This window comes from Leptodactylus fuscus, chromosome 3 (assembly GCF_031893055.1).
Source record: "Leptodactylus fuscus isolate aLepFus1 chromosome 3, aLepFus1.hap2, whole genome shotgun sequence".
NCBI classification, from domain to species: Eukaryota; Metazoa; Chordata; class Amphibia; order Anura; family Leptodactylidae; genus Leptodactylus; species Leptodactylus fuscus.
This window is the reverse complement of record NC_134267.1, coordinates 131,183,714-131,201,424: the sequence shown is the minus strand read 5'-3', so window position 1 is coordinate 131,201,424 and position 17,711 is coordinate 131,183,714. Positions and strand designations below refer to the sequence as shown.

Genomic DNA, 17,711 nt, shown 5'->3' with positions numbered 1-17,711 from the left:
CAATCTAAAATAGCTACAAATAGGCCACACATTCCATTAACTGCTTCTAATAAGTGTGACCCTTAAATCAGTCAAAGTAAATAAGGGAAGTAACAGTGTCCATGCAGATTAATAATAGTGTTTATTAGCACCACCAACATGTGTGAGTTATATTTCAACCGACCCAGGGGTCTTTGTCAAGCCACATATTAGTCAAGTCATCAAAAACAGGCTATAAAATTATTTAGCAAAACATATAACTAACAGGGTGTCTCCTAAAACAAGATTGATGTAAACCATGGGTGTTTTATACGTTGTCAGGCATGAGCTACTCATTGGTGCTTTAGTGAATTTCTCCAACCCTCAAAAAGTAGAGCGTTTAAAGTTCTCAGCTACTATTACAGATAACACTACAGTACCAATTGTAAAGCTGTTCTAACAAAATATCAGGTACTTAAAATTATAAAAGCAAATACATAGCAGCTCTACCCTATAGGAAAGCCAACCTTACATGAGCTTCATTTTTTTAATTGAATGAAATATTATCTGCACTAAGTTCCTCTAAATGTAACACTTTACAATAGGAACTGAACTGTAGTTTTATCTGGCTGAGTTAATTTTAAACCCTCTATTTTGATGGGTTTGGGGAAATCACTGATGCACCATGTTTGATTATGTAAACCCTTTGCTTACATGAAGCTAACACTTCTATCTTGGCTATTAGCCTGTATATTTAGGAGACAATCTATATAGTTTCATAACTAGTCAATAATTAGATGAAGATACAGCAACATGAATGAACAAAAAACTTATAAGGCTGGATGGGTGAAAACCAAAATACTGTATTTTGTGGACAATAAGATGCTTCTGACTATAAGATGCACACCAGGTTTCAGCTTGAAAATTAGGAAATATTAATTCATATTAATGTAGCCTTCCCTGGTGGTCAAGTTGAGTAGAGATCAATGTCTCTATCTGGTATGTTATGGAATATAAAGTGGGTTAATAGCTAATAGTTAAGTTACATAAACACAAAGGCCCATTAGCGGCCTCCACATAGTATAACATCCTCCTTGTGCCTTGACACAATATTATAGGGTATTGCATGGGGTTGATAATGGGCATTATACTGTGTGGGGGAATTAACGTGACATTATAATGTGTGGAGCACTAAAGAGGATTATATTGTGGCATTGTACTGTTTGCCGGCTCTAATAGGGCATTATACTAAGGAGCATTATCCTGTGAGGGGGGGGGGGGTCACTAATGTTGCTTTATACTGTGTGTAGGGCTTATCATTGTCCCCACAACATATAATACATCTTAATGGCCCTACACACAGTATAATGGTTGTTAATGTCCCCCTCAGAGGCCCTGATTGTGGTCAGTAGAAAAACTTACCTCCTGACACTCTCCTGGTGACACAATACACCTTTTACAATAGTGGCAGCTGAGACCAGTAATTAAATAATCAGTAATCGAACCCCTGCTGTCAGTATTGTAATTCTAAAATGGCAGCTGTCAAAGGTGAGTGTTTCTCTTGACCACTGTCAATATAGGGGTCGACCAGCTACTATATCGTCTCACATGCCGTGCACTGATCTGACAGAGCGCACAGATCTCATTGATCAGTAAACGTATTTTACTTCTCCTCATCAGTAAGGTAGGGGGATCTGGCACTCACTTAAGAACTTTTTAGAATTTTCTTATCCTTGCCAAAAAGTGCGTCTTATAGTCCGAAAATACAGTATACTGATACTGTTGTGAGTAGAATATGTCCCTAAATTTATCTCAATGATCAAGAGCAACTGTTCCAAACCATCCAATGACAAATGTATGCTTATTACCTTTAGTCTTCAGACCTATGCACCTTGGCCAATGCTGAGTAGTAAGTAAAGATAATAGCCTATAGGGTTGCATTTCTTGTTCACTACAGCAAAAAAGAAATTCTAGTATGTCTAAAGATAAGTTGTTGAAGTATGTCAATAGGAAGTTAGAGAACAGATTAAAATAATGTATAGGTATGTTCAAAAAGTTTACCTATTACTTGTCATTTATGGCAGAATTCTGCTGAATGTCAGCGTACTAGTCAAGTGGCTAATCCTATTCAGTGATAGACACATTCCTTGTATACAGTCCTATGAAAAAGTTTGGGCACCCCTATTAATCTTAATCATTTTTAGTTCTAAATATTTTGGTATTTGCAACAGCCATTTCAGTTTGATATATCTAATAACTGATGGACACAGCAATATTTCAGGATTGAAATGAGGTTTATTGTACTAACAGAAAATGTGCAATATGCATTAAACCAAAATTTGACCGGTGCAAAAGTATGGGCACCTCAACAGAAAAGTGACATTAATATTTAGTAGATCCTCCTTTTGCAAAGATAACAGCCTCTAGTCGCTTCCTGTAGCTTTTAATCAGTTCCTGGATCCTGGATAAAGGTATTTTGGACAAACAATTCAAGTTCAGTTAAGTTAGATGGTCGCCGAGCATGGACAGCCCGCTTCAAATCATCCCACAGATGTTCAATGATATTCAGGTCTGGGGACTGGGATGGCCATTCCAGAACATTGTAATTGTTCCTCTGCATGAATGCCTGAGGATTTGGAGCGGTGTTTTGGATCATTGTCTTGCTGAAATATCCATCCCCGGCGTAACTTCAACTTCGTCACTGATTCTTGAACATTATTCTCAAGAATCTGCTGATACTGAGTGGAATCCATGCGACTCTCAACTTTAACAAGATTCCCGATGCCGGCATTGGCCACACAGCCCCAAAGCATGATGGAACCTCCACCAAATTTTACAGTGGGTAGCATGTGTTTTTCTTGGAATGCTGTTTCTTTTTGGACGCCATGCATAACGCCTTTTTTTATAACCAAACAACTCAATTTTTGTTTCCAAAATGAAGCTGCCTTGTCCAAATGTGCTTTTTCATACCTCAGGCAACTCTATTTGTGGCGTACGTGCAGAAACGGCTTCTTTCTCATCACTCTCCCATACAGCTTCTATTTGTGCAAAGTGCGCTGTATTGTTGACCGATGCACAGTGACACCATCTGCAGCAAGATGATGCTGCAGCTCTTTGGAGGTGGTCTGTGGATTGTCCTTGACTGTTCTCACCATTCTTCTTCTCTGCCTTTCTGATATTTTTCTTGGCCTGCCACTTCTGGGCTTAACAAGAACTGTCCCTGTGGTCTTCCATTTCCTTACTATGTTCCTCACAGTGGAAACTGACAGGTTAAATCTCTGAGACAACGTTTTGTATCCTTCCCCTGAACAACTATGTTGAACAATCTTTGTTTTCAGATCATTTGAGAGCGGGCTGTCCATGTTCGGCGACCATCAAACTTAACTGAACTTGAATTGTTTTGTAGAAAGAAATGGTCCAAAATACCTTCATCCAGGATCCAGGAACTGATTAAAAGCTACAGGAAGCGACTAGAGGCTGTTATCTTTGCAAAAGGAGGATGTACTAAATATTAATGTCACTTTTCTGTTGAGGTGCCCATATTTTTGCACCGGTCAAATTTTGGTTTAATGCATATTGCGCATTTTCTGTTAGTACAATAAACCTCATTTCAATCCTGAAATATTACTGTGTCCATCAGTTATTAGATATATCAAACTGAAATGGCTTTTGCAAACACCAAAATATTTAGAACTAAAAATGATTAAGATTAATAGGGGTGCCCAAACTTTTTCATAGGACTGTAAGTGTACATACAGCAATAGCTGTCAACCATTTCACTCTTTAGCTGAGAATAAGAAGAGATAGTGGACGCTATAAATGAATAAATGACAGTTATGCTAGAACTTTTTTAACAACTCTATACCGTATATCCATCTGCCCAGCCCCTCCAGCTGTACAATGCACTGTCTAGATACTAAACTACATTTTATTCTCTATGCCTTGTTAAAAAATATTGTCTAATATTTATGCAAATTGTCTAATAATTGTATTCCCGAATAAGAGTCCCAATTCCAAGTATGCTCCAAGTATGGAAGACATATAGTATGTTCAGTGCAATAGCTTTATACTATATGCATTCCAAACTAGACATTAGTGGCTTTAAAATCTGATTGAATAATAATATATTTGGCAGGTTTTTGAGCAAATTTTCAACCATGTATCTAATTGATATATCTCATACACAAAATGTTTCTTTTTATAGGGTGTACCTGGAATTCCTGGAGTAATGGGCCTGACGGGTCCTCCTGGACCACCTGTAAGATTTTTACTTAAACTAAAACCAAATGTGCATTGTATAGGGCAGAACAAATGACAGATAGTGATTCATTTACTAAAATTAATTTGGAAAATGATAGCTGGAGCCTGATTGGTTATGGACAACGGTTTAACCTTCACTTTCATGAAGGTCACAGATGGTGACAAGACTATCACGTGTCAGTATTAGCAATCACAGAGAAACTTGCATTCTAATCAAATATAAAACATTATTTTTAATAAATATCTAATAAAATTATGCTTCAGGTATAAAGAATATGAATTGGAGAAAGCTATCAACACAGTACATATGAAGTGCCAGTGAGGGCAAAAATACCACCCCTATCGAATGTTTAACTATGTGCATATACATTATATATATATATATATATATATATATATATATATATATATATACTTGGAGAATATAGCTCTAAACTCTCACTCCCCTGAGACTTAAGCCAACATATTCCGCAGCACTGTACAATTTGTAGGGTTCAAATACAGACAGAAAGATACATTACAAAGAAAGTCATTTCACGCAATGGGACTGAGGGCCCTGCTCACAAAGTATACCAAATACTAATGTTATTGATATTTTCTTAAATTTAGCTCTACTAAATCACTCTTCAATATTGAGCTCATATTAATGGCCACTTTTCAATACTTTTGGATACAATGGATGTCACTTTTGCTATTTGCCACTTTCACCTTTAGCAGTTGCGAAAAAGTCTGTTTTGAATTGACATCCCTTGTTAAATAATCACTTTGTGTTTTTTGTGACCTGTTTTACATGACTTTATTTGGGTCCAGAGTAGTAAATGGATATGAAAAGTTAAAATTACCATAAGTACTTTCTTAAACTTCCCATAATCCAAATATTATATGCAGAACACATGGTATGCTCAGTGCTGCTCAACTGTGCAGCATTTAATGTTTAGATAGCTTACACAAAAGGATTTCTGTCCATAAAGAATTTATAGTAATCCTCTATTGGGATTGGGATCTCATTTAAAAGGCCTTTATAACTAACCAAGATACATGGGTGATTTCTTGGGCTTATAGCTGTCAAGGTTAGTCAACAGAATGTCATCAAGTGTAACTGACCATACAGTAGCTGGATATCAGGCATCCGTCTATGACCCTTAGCAATGGTAATAAAAATGCTAAACTTTTCAGCCTTGTAAAAACACACATATTAGAAAAACATATCTGCTATTACTGTACTCAGGAACACGACTGTATATCTTATATATGTCTCATTTAAAAGGCTGACTGAATTTAAGACCAATTTTTGAGAAATAGAGAGTCACATTAGGTATAATACTTCATGTGTAACTTAGTTTACATTCACTGTGCAAAAGTCAATTTCCACAGTAGATACCAACATACAAAGTGTATAAGGCACAGATTGTTGTGAACATCAACTGTGTGCATGCAGTTACATACATACATTTAATATTTTATTATAGAAAATATATATGTGGCTATGTATAAACTATACAAACAAAACAATTTAATAAAAATATGCCCTGCTTATGATGTAATGCAACAATTTGGTTACTATCCAATCTAGATATAGCAAAAAGATGCTGAGAAATACTGTAAAAGTACTTTATAAAGTGCAGTTAAGTGGCATTCACACTACCGCCCTTGGGTGTCCGTGATAATCCCTGGGGAAACCTGCTTTAAAACCCATTAATTTGAATGGGTTTTCAAAGGTGACCGCCTGTGTGCGTTATCAGCCTCTACGCCTGGTGTGTGGTTTATTTCCTCGGACACAAAGTCCTCCATAGGGTAAATAAACTGAGGTGCCCAAGAGGGTTCTACAATGTTATCTACTTATGTGGATATGCTATAAAGCATAAATTGCCACAGCCAGTTCCATCATGGCCAGTTCCAACATGGCCAGTTCCGTCATGGTCAGTTCCATCATGCTAATTTTATTCTTCAGCATATCTTCTTAGTTGTAAAAGTCCAAGTTCTTTTAGTCAGAATAGATACTTAACATTTTCTGCCATTAGTCATCTAAACCACGCTCGTCCTTTACCAAGGGAGTAATTGATGTAGGAAATGAAGATTTATAATACACTTTAAATTCATCATGAATCTGATTTTCCAATACCTCTCTATTTTTAATATTCGTGAATCAAAAGTAAGTCCTCTTCTGTGATTCTCCATTGTATCATGATGTTGTTGGGAATTTAAGTGTTTCAGGGTGTTTTATTATCCTTTTTGCTCAGCTCCCAACTGTCCCTCTTTTGAGCTAAAGACAATTGACCACTTGTAAGCCTGTGCTCATTATTATGCAGTCCTCATTGATAAAAACACAAAGGACATTAGACAGAGTTTGAAATGAGTCCTTTGATAATTCCAGGCCGAACTGTATGATGCGTTTGAAAAGCTCGGCTTGAAACTCTTGCATTACTATTTATTTCAAGGGTGGATGAAAATCAAATGCAAACCAAATGATCAATGGCTTCTGATAATTAACTTGGCACTTTTCTGAACAATGTTCACGTTATGTTATTAAAGCAAATACTAATTAATTTCTTCTTTAATGTGTTTAATTCAAATGATAAGACGCCTGTGATAAATCAGCTCTTTAATGCTATGTTGCTGGCTGTGCCTTGATGTGTGTTTTACTCAGGACCTCAATTTAAAAAGGTGCCAATAGGAAGGTTACATTTATTCTAAGAAACACTGAAATTGCTAAATGCCTGCTAGAATTAAGAATGTGCGGCTAATTTATTTTACTGGCAAATGCAATTTCACTTAACAGTGACTCGGTCTAGTTACTCCTTTTTGGCAGTACAGCGGTCATTCCCTTTTTTTGGAGGATTGTGAAAACTCAAATCTGCATTTTGAAGTGCCAATTCTTTTGCATCTTACAGATGCAGCAAAACTTAGCTTTTATCCCGATTCTTCCAAAGACTTTTCAGTGGCTTTTCTTATTTTATTAAGTTATCTGAATCCATTTGGACGTAGTATGCTACCTTCGAAAAACTAATCTCCACCGACTAAGGCTAGGTTCACATCTGTGCCCGGTCTCTGCCTAAGGACTCTGTTCCATACCACTTGAGTCTTCATTTGGATACTCTTTTGCAGTGTCCATCAGAAATCACTGGACAGAAACCAAGAGGACCCCATTATAGTCTATGGGTTCTGCGGGTTTCCAGAGGTAACTGCTTTTTAAGCAGATTAAGTTTCTGAATGGAAACCCGAACGCAGATGTAAACCTAGCCTAAGGCTGGGTTCAGATCTGCATCACAGTCTTCATTTGGAGACTATTTTGCAGTGTCTATCACAAATCACCAGACAAAAACAGGCTGCAATTTCAACTTTACATACAGTGGCTTGCAAAAGTATTCATACCCCATTAACTTTTTCACATATTGTCACCTTACAACCACAAACTTAAATGTATTTTAGTGAGATTTTAAGTGATTGACCAACACAAAGTAGCAGATAATTGTGAAATGGAATGAAAATGATACACGGTTTTCAAAATATTACTCAAATAAAATCTGTGTGATGTGCAAAAGTATTCAGCCCCCATATCAGTACTTTGTAGAGCCACCTTTTGCTGCAATTACATCTGCAGGTCTTTTGGGGTATGTCTCTATCACCTTTGCACATCTAGAGACTGAGATTTTTGCCCATTCTTCTTTGCAAAATAGCTCAAGCTCAGCCAGATTGGATGGAAAGCTTCTGTGAACAGCAATTTCCATGTCTTCCCACAGATGCTCAATGGTATTTAGATCTGAACATTGGATAGGCCATTCTAATACATGAATATTATTTCATTTTAACCATTCCACTATAGCTCTAGCTGTATGTTTAGGGTCATTGTTTTGCTGGAAGGTGAATCTGTGAATCTCCTTCCCAATCTTAAATCTTTTTCAGCCTCCAACAGGTTTTCTTCCAGGATTGCCTTGTACTTAGCTCCATACATCTTCCCATCAACTCTCTCCAGCTTCCTTGTTCCTGCTGCTACCACCATGCTTTACAGTGGGAATGGTGTGTTCAGGGTGATGAGCAGTGTTACATCTCCACCACACATAGCGCTTTGCATTTAGGCCATCTCTGGATGTAGCAGACCTCAGCGCACACTCAGCTCTGCTACATCTCTGGATGTAGTAGAGCTCAGTGCACACTTAGCTCTGCTACATCTCTGGATATAGTAGAGCTCAGCACACACTCAGCTTTGCTAAATCTCTGGATGTAGTAGAGCTTAGTGCATACTTAGCTCTGCTACATCTCTGGAGAGCTCAGCGCACACTCAGCTCTGCTACATCTCTGGATGTAGTAGAGCTCAGCGCACACTCAGCTCTGCTACATCTCTGGATGTAGTAGAGCTCAGCGCACACTCAGTTCTGCTACATCTCTGGATATAGTAGAGCTCAGCACGCTCTTAGCTCTGCTACATCTCTGGATGTAGTACAGCTCAGCGCACACTCAGCTCTGCTACATCTCTGGTGTAGCAGAGCTCAGCACACACTCAGCTCTGCTAGATCTCTGGATGTAGCAGGGCTCAGCGCACACTCAGCTCTGCTACATCTCTGGTTGTAGCAGAGTTCAGCGCACACTCAGGTCTGCTACATCTCGGGTGTAGCAGAGCTCAGCGCACGGCCTGCTCTGCTACATCTCTGGTGTAGCGGAGCTGTGTACTCAACACTGCTACATCTGAGATTGGACCAGAATGGAGACAGCTGTGGACTGATCGTAGACTCTGCCTACTCCTGCAGAACCAGCGTTAATTGGCCAAATGCTGTACTCTGTATGGCATTCGGCCAATCAACGCTGGTCAATGCATTCCTATGGGAAAAAGTCAGCTCCTGCATATCGCAAGCTGACAGGGATCCCGACGAGATAGAGCCCCAAAGAGCTGTTTCAGTAACATTCCCACCTAAATAAAGGTAATCCCTAGCTAACTCTGCCAGTACATATATCCCTGTCTCACAGTCACATAGTTCACAGTTTCATATGACCTGGATATTACATCCACTATTCGTATAAATTGGAGGTCACCAGATTTTGGCAGCCAATGGGTTTTTTAAAATTTTTTCAATGCCTCCGTTGTCATGGTTCCTGTCCCACCTCCTCTGCGCAGTTATTGGTACAAAAAAAGCACCAGGGAAGGTGGGGGGATATGAATTTTTAGTGCATTTGCCTCATGATATTTGATTGTAATTGAATACCTCGAACGGGCTGATATTCGATCGAATATCAATTCGATTGAACGCCGTTCGCTCATCTCTACTCTTCACTGCTTCTCTAACCACTGCTCTCCTTGCTCGGTCTGTCAGTTTAGGTGGACAGCCATGTCTTGGTAGGTTTGCAGTTGTAGAATATTTTTTTCATTTTGGATGATGGATTGAAGAGTACTCCTTCGGTTTCTCAAAGCTTGGTCTGGTGAGTTCTTTGGTCTTCATAATGCTGTTTGTTCATTAGATTTCTCTAAAAAAAAACAAAAAAAAACACTGAGGCCTTCACAGAACAGGTGTATTTATACTGAGACTAAATTAAACACAGCTGGACTCCATTAACTAATAAAGTGACTCCTGAAGGCAATTGTGTGTACTGGATTCTATTTAGGGGTATCATAGTACAGGGGGCTGAATACTTTTGCACATCACACTTTTCAGATTTTTATATGATTAAACTATGTATCATTTTTATTTCATAACACAATTATCCACTACTTTGTATTGGTCTATCACTTAAAATCTCAATAAAATATGTTTAAGCTTGTGGTTGTAAAGTGGCAAAATGTGAAAAAAGTTCAAGGGGTATGAGTACTTTTGCAAGCCATTGTACATCATTAATGTGGGATCAGCTGAGTAAGCAGTAAGCCAAATGATTGTTTGGCTGACTGCTATCTTATGTGCATAGACAGCATTAGTATCCTTGTCCTTTGCATGCTATCTCTAAGTTTCCCCAATTGTCTGCCACAACTGTACCTGCATCTCCTTCTAGTAAAGTACACTAATGTCTCCTTATTCAACGCTTTCAATCATCCCTCTTCACATAGATTTTCTTTCAAAATGAGAATTCTTCAAGTCAACTAAAACTGTTTTAGAGAGGGAACATCACTTTTGAAAAGAAAATTGTATCTACCTAAACTACACATATTACACATATTTAGTTTACCTCTTTACGATAGGTTCACACTAGCGTTTGGGCATCCGTTCTCAGCTTTCCGTCTTCTGCATGCAGAAGACGGAAAGCTGTCAGAGCGGGTCCGGCCGTGAGTGGCGGTGAGCGTTTTATGATCTCCGCTGCAAAACCGTTTTTTTTAATATTGGACACAGAGTACTGCATGTCCGACTCTGTGTCCCATTTAAAAAAAAAACAGTTTCGCGGCGGAGAGTATAAAACGCTCACCGCCGCTCACGGCTGGACATCTTTCAAACCCATTCAAATGAATGGGTATAAAAGAGTCCTGCAGGCTTCCGTCTCCTGCCTCTGTTTTGTGCAGGAAGCAGAAAGCTGCAGATCGGAGATCGGGCGCAGATGTGAACAAGCCCTTAGCTTGTATTTCAATACCATGGGCAAGACCTGTTTGAGCCTACCATTGCATCCAACACCCTGGATATGATGAATATCTTTTGCAGACAGAATGCTTCCACTTTACATTGATATCTATGATATTACAGATGCTTTATAACAATTAAACATAGGTTCACTAATATCCACTATCAATGTATGTGGTTGCTTTGTAGATAGTAAATTTTGAATGCAATGACCTATTGACATTTTCTGTACACTGGCGATGCATGTCACTAGACTGTCCATAATGCAATCTGAGTATAATAAACCCTCTGTTATATCCAAGTAGTTTTATATACTTTTATGTTTAAAAATAGATTAGCAAAAAACAGGTATTTTCTAAAGAAAAAGTCTTAAAACATGCACAAATCTAACCCCCCCCCAAAAAAAAACAAAAAAACCCAAACATATATATATATATATATATATATATATATATATATATATATATATATATATATAAAAGCTTACATTAAAGGGTGCAGACGTAATGCCGAGAGACACTTTAAATTGCACTGATACAAAAGCTGAAAGGAAAAACTGCTTTTAGTTCAGAGTTAGAGTCTAAGGACATTTTTGTGTCCGGAAAACCAGGATTAAATGAAAGGTTAGAGAGTTCTGTATGTGAAATGTCTTCCTCCAGTACAAATAATGCCTTCATGTTTGCTTCCCTATTTACCTCACTAATGGAATCAGATTGCAGTCAGCTTTGTATTGTGCAGCAGCATACTCCATCCTAACTAAACAGATTAACAATGGAAAACGAATTAGAGAGAGTGAGAGGTTCCATAAAATGTCCTTGATGTTTTTACCTACCGTTAAAATGTACTCTCCGCAGCGAGTATTTGCTCATCATTTAATGTGGAATGTCAAAACTCTTTCTCTTGTTTTTCACATTCAACTTATTAGAGCAAAATGACGAATAGATAGAAATAAACCATATTTAATATCCAATATTCCACAATGCTTAACTCTTGATATGATCTATAATATGAATTGTTCAATCCCATAATCTAAGCAAGAATTGAGACTTTAGTCCATTCCTCCCAAACCAATGGTACTCTAGTTGTCTGTATATACCTCCTTACCTACTGATTTTATATTGTGAGCCATTAATAGGCATGCTTATTAAAAATTGGAAGTGGTACCTGAACATTCACAATACCAGTATCTGTGAAAAAAGTAATGTACTATATCAATTAATTTAAATGATTAGTAACTTTAACTATTACTATATTACACTATTTCTGATGTTGAAGGAATATTATATGTTTATGCCAAAACCTCATCTATCCACAGAATGAATGAATGAATAGTATTTCTGTACCCCACTCAGCTCCAAGCCACCACCAATATGGAAAAATAAAACACATCCCCGCTCATTTGCATTCATAGGCACCAATGTAGTTGACCCTAGCCCATTAATTCTTGCAATTTTCAATGCCCCCAGAGGCCAAGCTTCCATAGTATTACCAGCATATGTTAGTCATAAGTTATATATATATATATATATATATATATATATATATATATATATATATATATATATATATATATATATAATTTAAGCTAATACATCACGGTATAATTAGGTTCATATCAATACTGTGATAACTCTCATAACTCTCATGACTTTTCTAAAGCTTTTAACTTCATAATAACATGTTATGCAGACAATACTAAATAAGCAATTTTCATTATTCTATGGTTTATAGTGCAGGCTTTTACCCATTAGCCTATTGTCATTGTAATATATTCAGCATGTGCGAATATAATTTATTTATATATAATAAGCCATGTTTCCGACTTTCTACCTGCTCCACATGTGCAATATTCTGTTCAGATAGGTATGCAAAATATATTGATAATGATATGCAGATTTCAATTGAAGCAGTAAAATGAATGTGTCACTATATCAACATACACCAGGTAGGGTCTTTACATTTGATCTGCCAAGGTGAAAAAGCAACCACTAGCATCATTGTATTCTCTCAGTTTGTGTGCTTATCAGTAGGATGCAGCTGTTTTATCAGTCAGAAGAGAAGATGCTTCTTGGGAGACTTAATTGGGTTAGGCTGACCTCGAAAGTACAATTTTTCAAAGCAAATGTGTTGCTGAAAGCTTTTTATTGTTGTTTACAAATCAAACATTTTTACTTTTCACAGGGGCATTTTGGACGAACTGGACATCCAGGACCTGGGGGTGTTAAAGGGGAAAAGGTATAGATCAGAAATTAGAACTTCATTTAAGAGATATTTGGAAAAGCATCAACTTAAGACAATGATTTTATATAGTTTTTGTAACTATTAGAGCCTGTTATGATAATAGTTTTTATTATTTGAAGCCTTATTTGATTATCATTTTATCTATGTGTGTGTATTCTGTTTCTTTTTCTGTTTAAACTCCAAAGAAAGAAGCTATTAATAAATGGAACAAAACAATTCTATTTAGTCTTAGACACAATTTAACCTTTTTATAGTCTATGATGCCCAGAGCAAAATTTTTATCTTTTGGCATGCTGCATTCTAAAGGAGAATTTTTTGTAGTTTCTCTATGTACCCAAATTTTTTCTTGTTTTTTTTTAACCTCTGGACATACACTGTACAGTAATTCTAAATGTTTTTGAGTTGCTCAGCAACTTTTTACTGAAGGTATTCATTATCCTGAAATCCTGTATTCATTTTTGAGCTTTCGCCATGTTCCCTTAAAAGAGATCACTATTAATAGTATTGAAACAGAAGCTGCATATTATATTACTGTTGTCAGTGATCTGTGAAAAGGAAGATGTAGAGTAGATATACTAGATCATGTCTACAAAGTTATATTAAGAACTTATTACCTTCTGCTCTATGACACAAGGCTGCCAGATCAGACACCATGTTCAGCATCAAAGGCTCCTTATAGCATTGCAGGGGCACTGTGCCAATTGCCCAATTATTTATTGAGGAAGAAAAATATTTTTTTCAAACCTTGTTTCTTTTACCAAAGCAGAACAGTTTACGCAGGTAGAGATACTTTAACATGTCTGTAGTGCATGTTTGCTGTATGCACTGGGAAGCCCAGTGTACCAAAGGCCCCCATTCACATGCCAGGTTGGTACTTGTCAGTTAACCATTATTTTTTGATGAATGGACTAGCACAGTCAGCTGCACTGTTCCATTCAAAGACATCGAGTAATAAATGTATACTGCATATTATATGTTTTTAACATGGCAGCCTATGAGAAATGGATGCCATCGTATGCATGTGCATTGGCATCCCCTGGAGGTATATCACAGATGTACAGTATATATGTATGTAGATAGATTGATTTAACATCAGTGGACAGATATTGCAAAATGCAGTGTAAATGAGCCTAAAATGTATATTGTCATCCTTCATTACAGGGCGATGAAGGACCTCCAGGTAGACCTGGACCCCCTGGACCACCTGTAAGTATAGTAAACTAATGTATTAGAGTATAATATAGAAGTACATTGCTATACTGTTGTTTTAAAACATAAAGTGAGTGGTTGGTACAGAATATAAATTGTTTTTATGGATACATAAATCACATATATTATACACACTGTACTTTGGTGGAATGACGATACAGTATAAAATCATAATGAATGAGTAGAACATTTTCCTGTGACTTCAGAGTTTTTTCGTGTGCTGCTACTTCATTTTGGTGTTCCATTGCTATGGTGTCACATGTCCTGGCACATAACTACACCTGGGGACCCGTGCCCCATATCTCCAGCACTATCAAAGATGATTTCAAAACTTTAAATTGTACATAAAGTTGGAGAATTCTGTCAAAGTATACCTTCATCATTTTTCTAATATTGTATGTAGGTGAAGGGATTAAAGCACGTTTGTAATATACTTTATTAGGAATCTTTTAGTAAAAATAACAACTTGTGAAGTGTTTCTCTAAAAAACCTGGAGAATTGCTCCTTGGCTTGTGTTTAGATGCACTTGCCACCTTTAATAGGAAATCATATATAGTGTAGGCTTGGGAAAGTCCGCTGATGCTGTGAGTTTTTATAGACCACACATACTTCCATTCCTCTTGACAAAAGTGAGTGTTTCTACACAGGTCAGGCACTGTTTGGTCAATGTGCAGAAAGACATTCCCAGTTGGCGAAATGTAAATGTCATTTTATTATTAATTTCTATGAGGAAAAACAGGTCTTCTTTGAATGGAAGCCACAATCGACCAGCAATTTCCCCTACAATAGCCATGGACTGGATAGGTCTGAAATGGTGAACCCCTAATATGATGTCCATGTGCTCTATTAGTACATAAAGGCACAAGCTGTCTTCATGAGACAACCCATTTATAAATATGCCAATCAAAGGCCTAAATTTTGCTGGTCATACATAAGCATTTATGTACTAGAGAAGAGAAATATGGCAAATAGAGGAATAGAAATCTCTTTAGTCATCTACAGATATTATAAACCTAGTAATGTCACAATATTTGAATAATAAACATAGTGATGCAACAGTACAGGAATAATATGTTCCATGGTATTATTATTAAAACTTAAACTGGGACTACACTCAGTTTTGACAACCCCTTCCATAGTAACCACTGACTACACCACATGTCATCAGATCAGTAAATATGGTCCTTCTTAGTTCCTGGACCCCTTAGCTGCTACTATCCCTTGTAGTTACGCCCATGACAGCAGCACATTTCATTTGCCAGACTGTTTTTCAGGCTTCATATTTAAACTCACTTTCAAGCAGTCTTTTCCCAGTATTGTCTTACTTTCAAAGTCGACATGTCAGAAATGATGTGTCAATTGTGTGTTTAGACCAGGATTTTGAGTTTATATCCCAGAAATTACCTGGAGGGAAGCTAGTAAGAATCGGTGCTGGGTGGAATACTACTTTACGATTTCTTTGACTTCCTGACAAAAACAGATGTCATAAATGTTTTATCTCTCCCCCATAAACTATACTTGTCTGTTTGTATTACATGTGACTAATCCATGCCATATAATTACATTTCATTAGAATGGATAGGAAAATATTCCCTTTTTTAAATATGATTATTTTTAGTCAGATTATTTGGGCCTGCGATAATTCTCCTCCAGTTTTCATGATGAGTTGATTCATTTTACATGACCAGTTGCTGATGTGCATCAGTATAAAGTAAAGCATAAGACATTCTTTCAGGAAAAAAAGAAAACAAAAATCTATAATGATAACAATGCCTGTCTCCAGAAATGACAATTACTGTAACAGCTGGTGTTCCATAACTTGCATATTGTTAATTTTTCGGTTAAATATGTACTTTGTTCATGCCTAATTATTCTCCACTTCATGCTAAGTCCTTCTGCTTTTCTCTCTCCTGTCTATATCTCACGTTCCACAGCAAATTTATGCTGGGCATGTAGGAAGCTGGAATGGGAAAAAATCTCAACGGATCTTGGTTGTACGTAGGCTTTTATCAGGTTTTGTTCAAAAGAATAAAGCAGTCTCCAAACTTTAACATGACTTTCAGTATAGATTACCTTGTAGATTATTCCCACTACAATGTTGGTACTTTGCCAAACAAATGAAATCTTGGGTCTACAATATTTTATTATTCCCAAGGGTAGAAGATGTATCATGCCTCCTTTCTGCTTTACTACACATGGTTCTTAAAGTACAGCTCCAAATTAACACTTTTTGGTCTAAATGGAAAACTACTAAAGCCAAGTTGGGTTCAATTAGTATTTTTTTTCTGCTTTTAACCCATTAGGGACACAGCCTAAAAGTAACCCTTTAAGGACCATGCCTATTTTTTCTTATTTGACATGTGTTACTTTATGTGCTAATGTCGTTGAGACACTTTAACTTATCAAATTGTTTTTGAGATTGTGTTTTCAAGACACATTGTACTTCATGTCACTGGTAAATTTTATGTTTTTTCTTTAATTATGGAAAAGTGTGACATGTCATGGGAATTTGGAAGAAAATGCAGTTTTCAAGAATATTTCCAAAACCCATTTTTCATGTGATCAGGTTAGTTCTGAAGGGTGTAGATACATACCATGACCAGACCCTAGTCCAGAGGTGGGACAAGTACCCCAGATGTGAAAAAATATGATATTTCTATAATCCTAGATCAGATTAAGGCCTGGTGGCATGGAGCTGCTTGTAGTCATTGAACTGAAATTGTCCCGCTTATAGGGCATGCTTCACCCAGTTACTAGACATAGACCATCCCTATCAATACCACTGTTGAACATTAGAACCTCTTTATGGGTGTGGAAGTTACTCTTGCTCCATATTAATAAGGATTATATGGCTCCAATGTATTATTTTGACAATACTCAAATGTCTTTTTGCTTAATATCACCCAAACACAGTAGATGGCTAATGGCCTGATGCACATTCAACAATAGTTTACTTACTCCCTGTCCACCATATTTTGCAATCCCAGAACGTCTCACTGACATCCTTTCCCAGAGTTGTTTTTAAACACTTCCAGACTCAGCTGCATTGCCTATTAAGGGTCTACCTTATTTTGTACAAAATCCTCATTTACCCTTCTAACCAGATTAAACCTATCCATCTTGCATGATGGGAGATAATCCCAGAAAATGCCATTATAGGAATTGTCTCAAGCTACAGGTTTTGTTAAAAAAAGTTTTCAAAAGATGCTGTCCAGTGATAATCTGCCTGCAAAATCACACTGAGTTGGTACCGCTGTGAATCTTGGATACCAAGATCTTTTCCCAATTCCATGCTTGTTGTGTTGGACCAAAGCTTCTTGGCTGTGAGATCTATGATAGCCAACCAGTGGAAATCAGTTCTGTGCTTAACTGTGGCTGAACTTTTCAGACTGTACTCATAACATTCACCCTAGAGAGAATGTTAGCAGTGAGAAGTGACTAGTACTACCTATTGAAATTTAATAAGTAGTGGTCATCATAGATAGAATATAAAGGATGTCCTTGGTGTTT

The 17,711-nt window shown here is 37.1% G+C and overlaps 1 protein-coding gene across 2 annotated transcripts in view; it reads left to right on the top strand.

Annotated features, from left to right (window-relative positions):
- The window catches only part of COL19A1 (collagen type XIX alpha 1 chain), a 661,532-nt gene that overhangs the window by 493,129 nt on the left and 150,692 nt on the right, over window positions 1-17,711 (top strand). For both annotated transcript variants that reach the window (XM_075268349.1, XM_075268350.1), the window contains exons 37-39: window positions 4,163-4,216; window positions 12,933-12,986; window positions 14,154-14,198. In XM_075268349.1, the coding sequence (XP_075124450.1) occupies window positions 4,163-4,216; window positions 12,933-12,986; window positions 14,154-14,198 (153 nt within the window). The remainder of the gene's footprint in view (window positions 1-4,162; window positions 4,217-12,932; window positions 12,987-14,153; window positions 14,199-17,711) is intronic.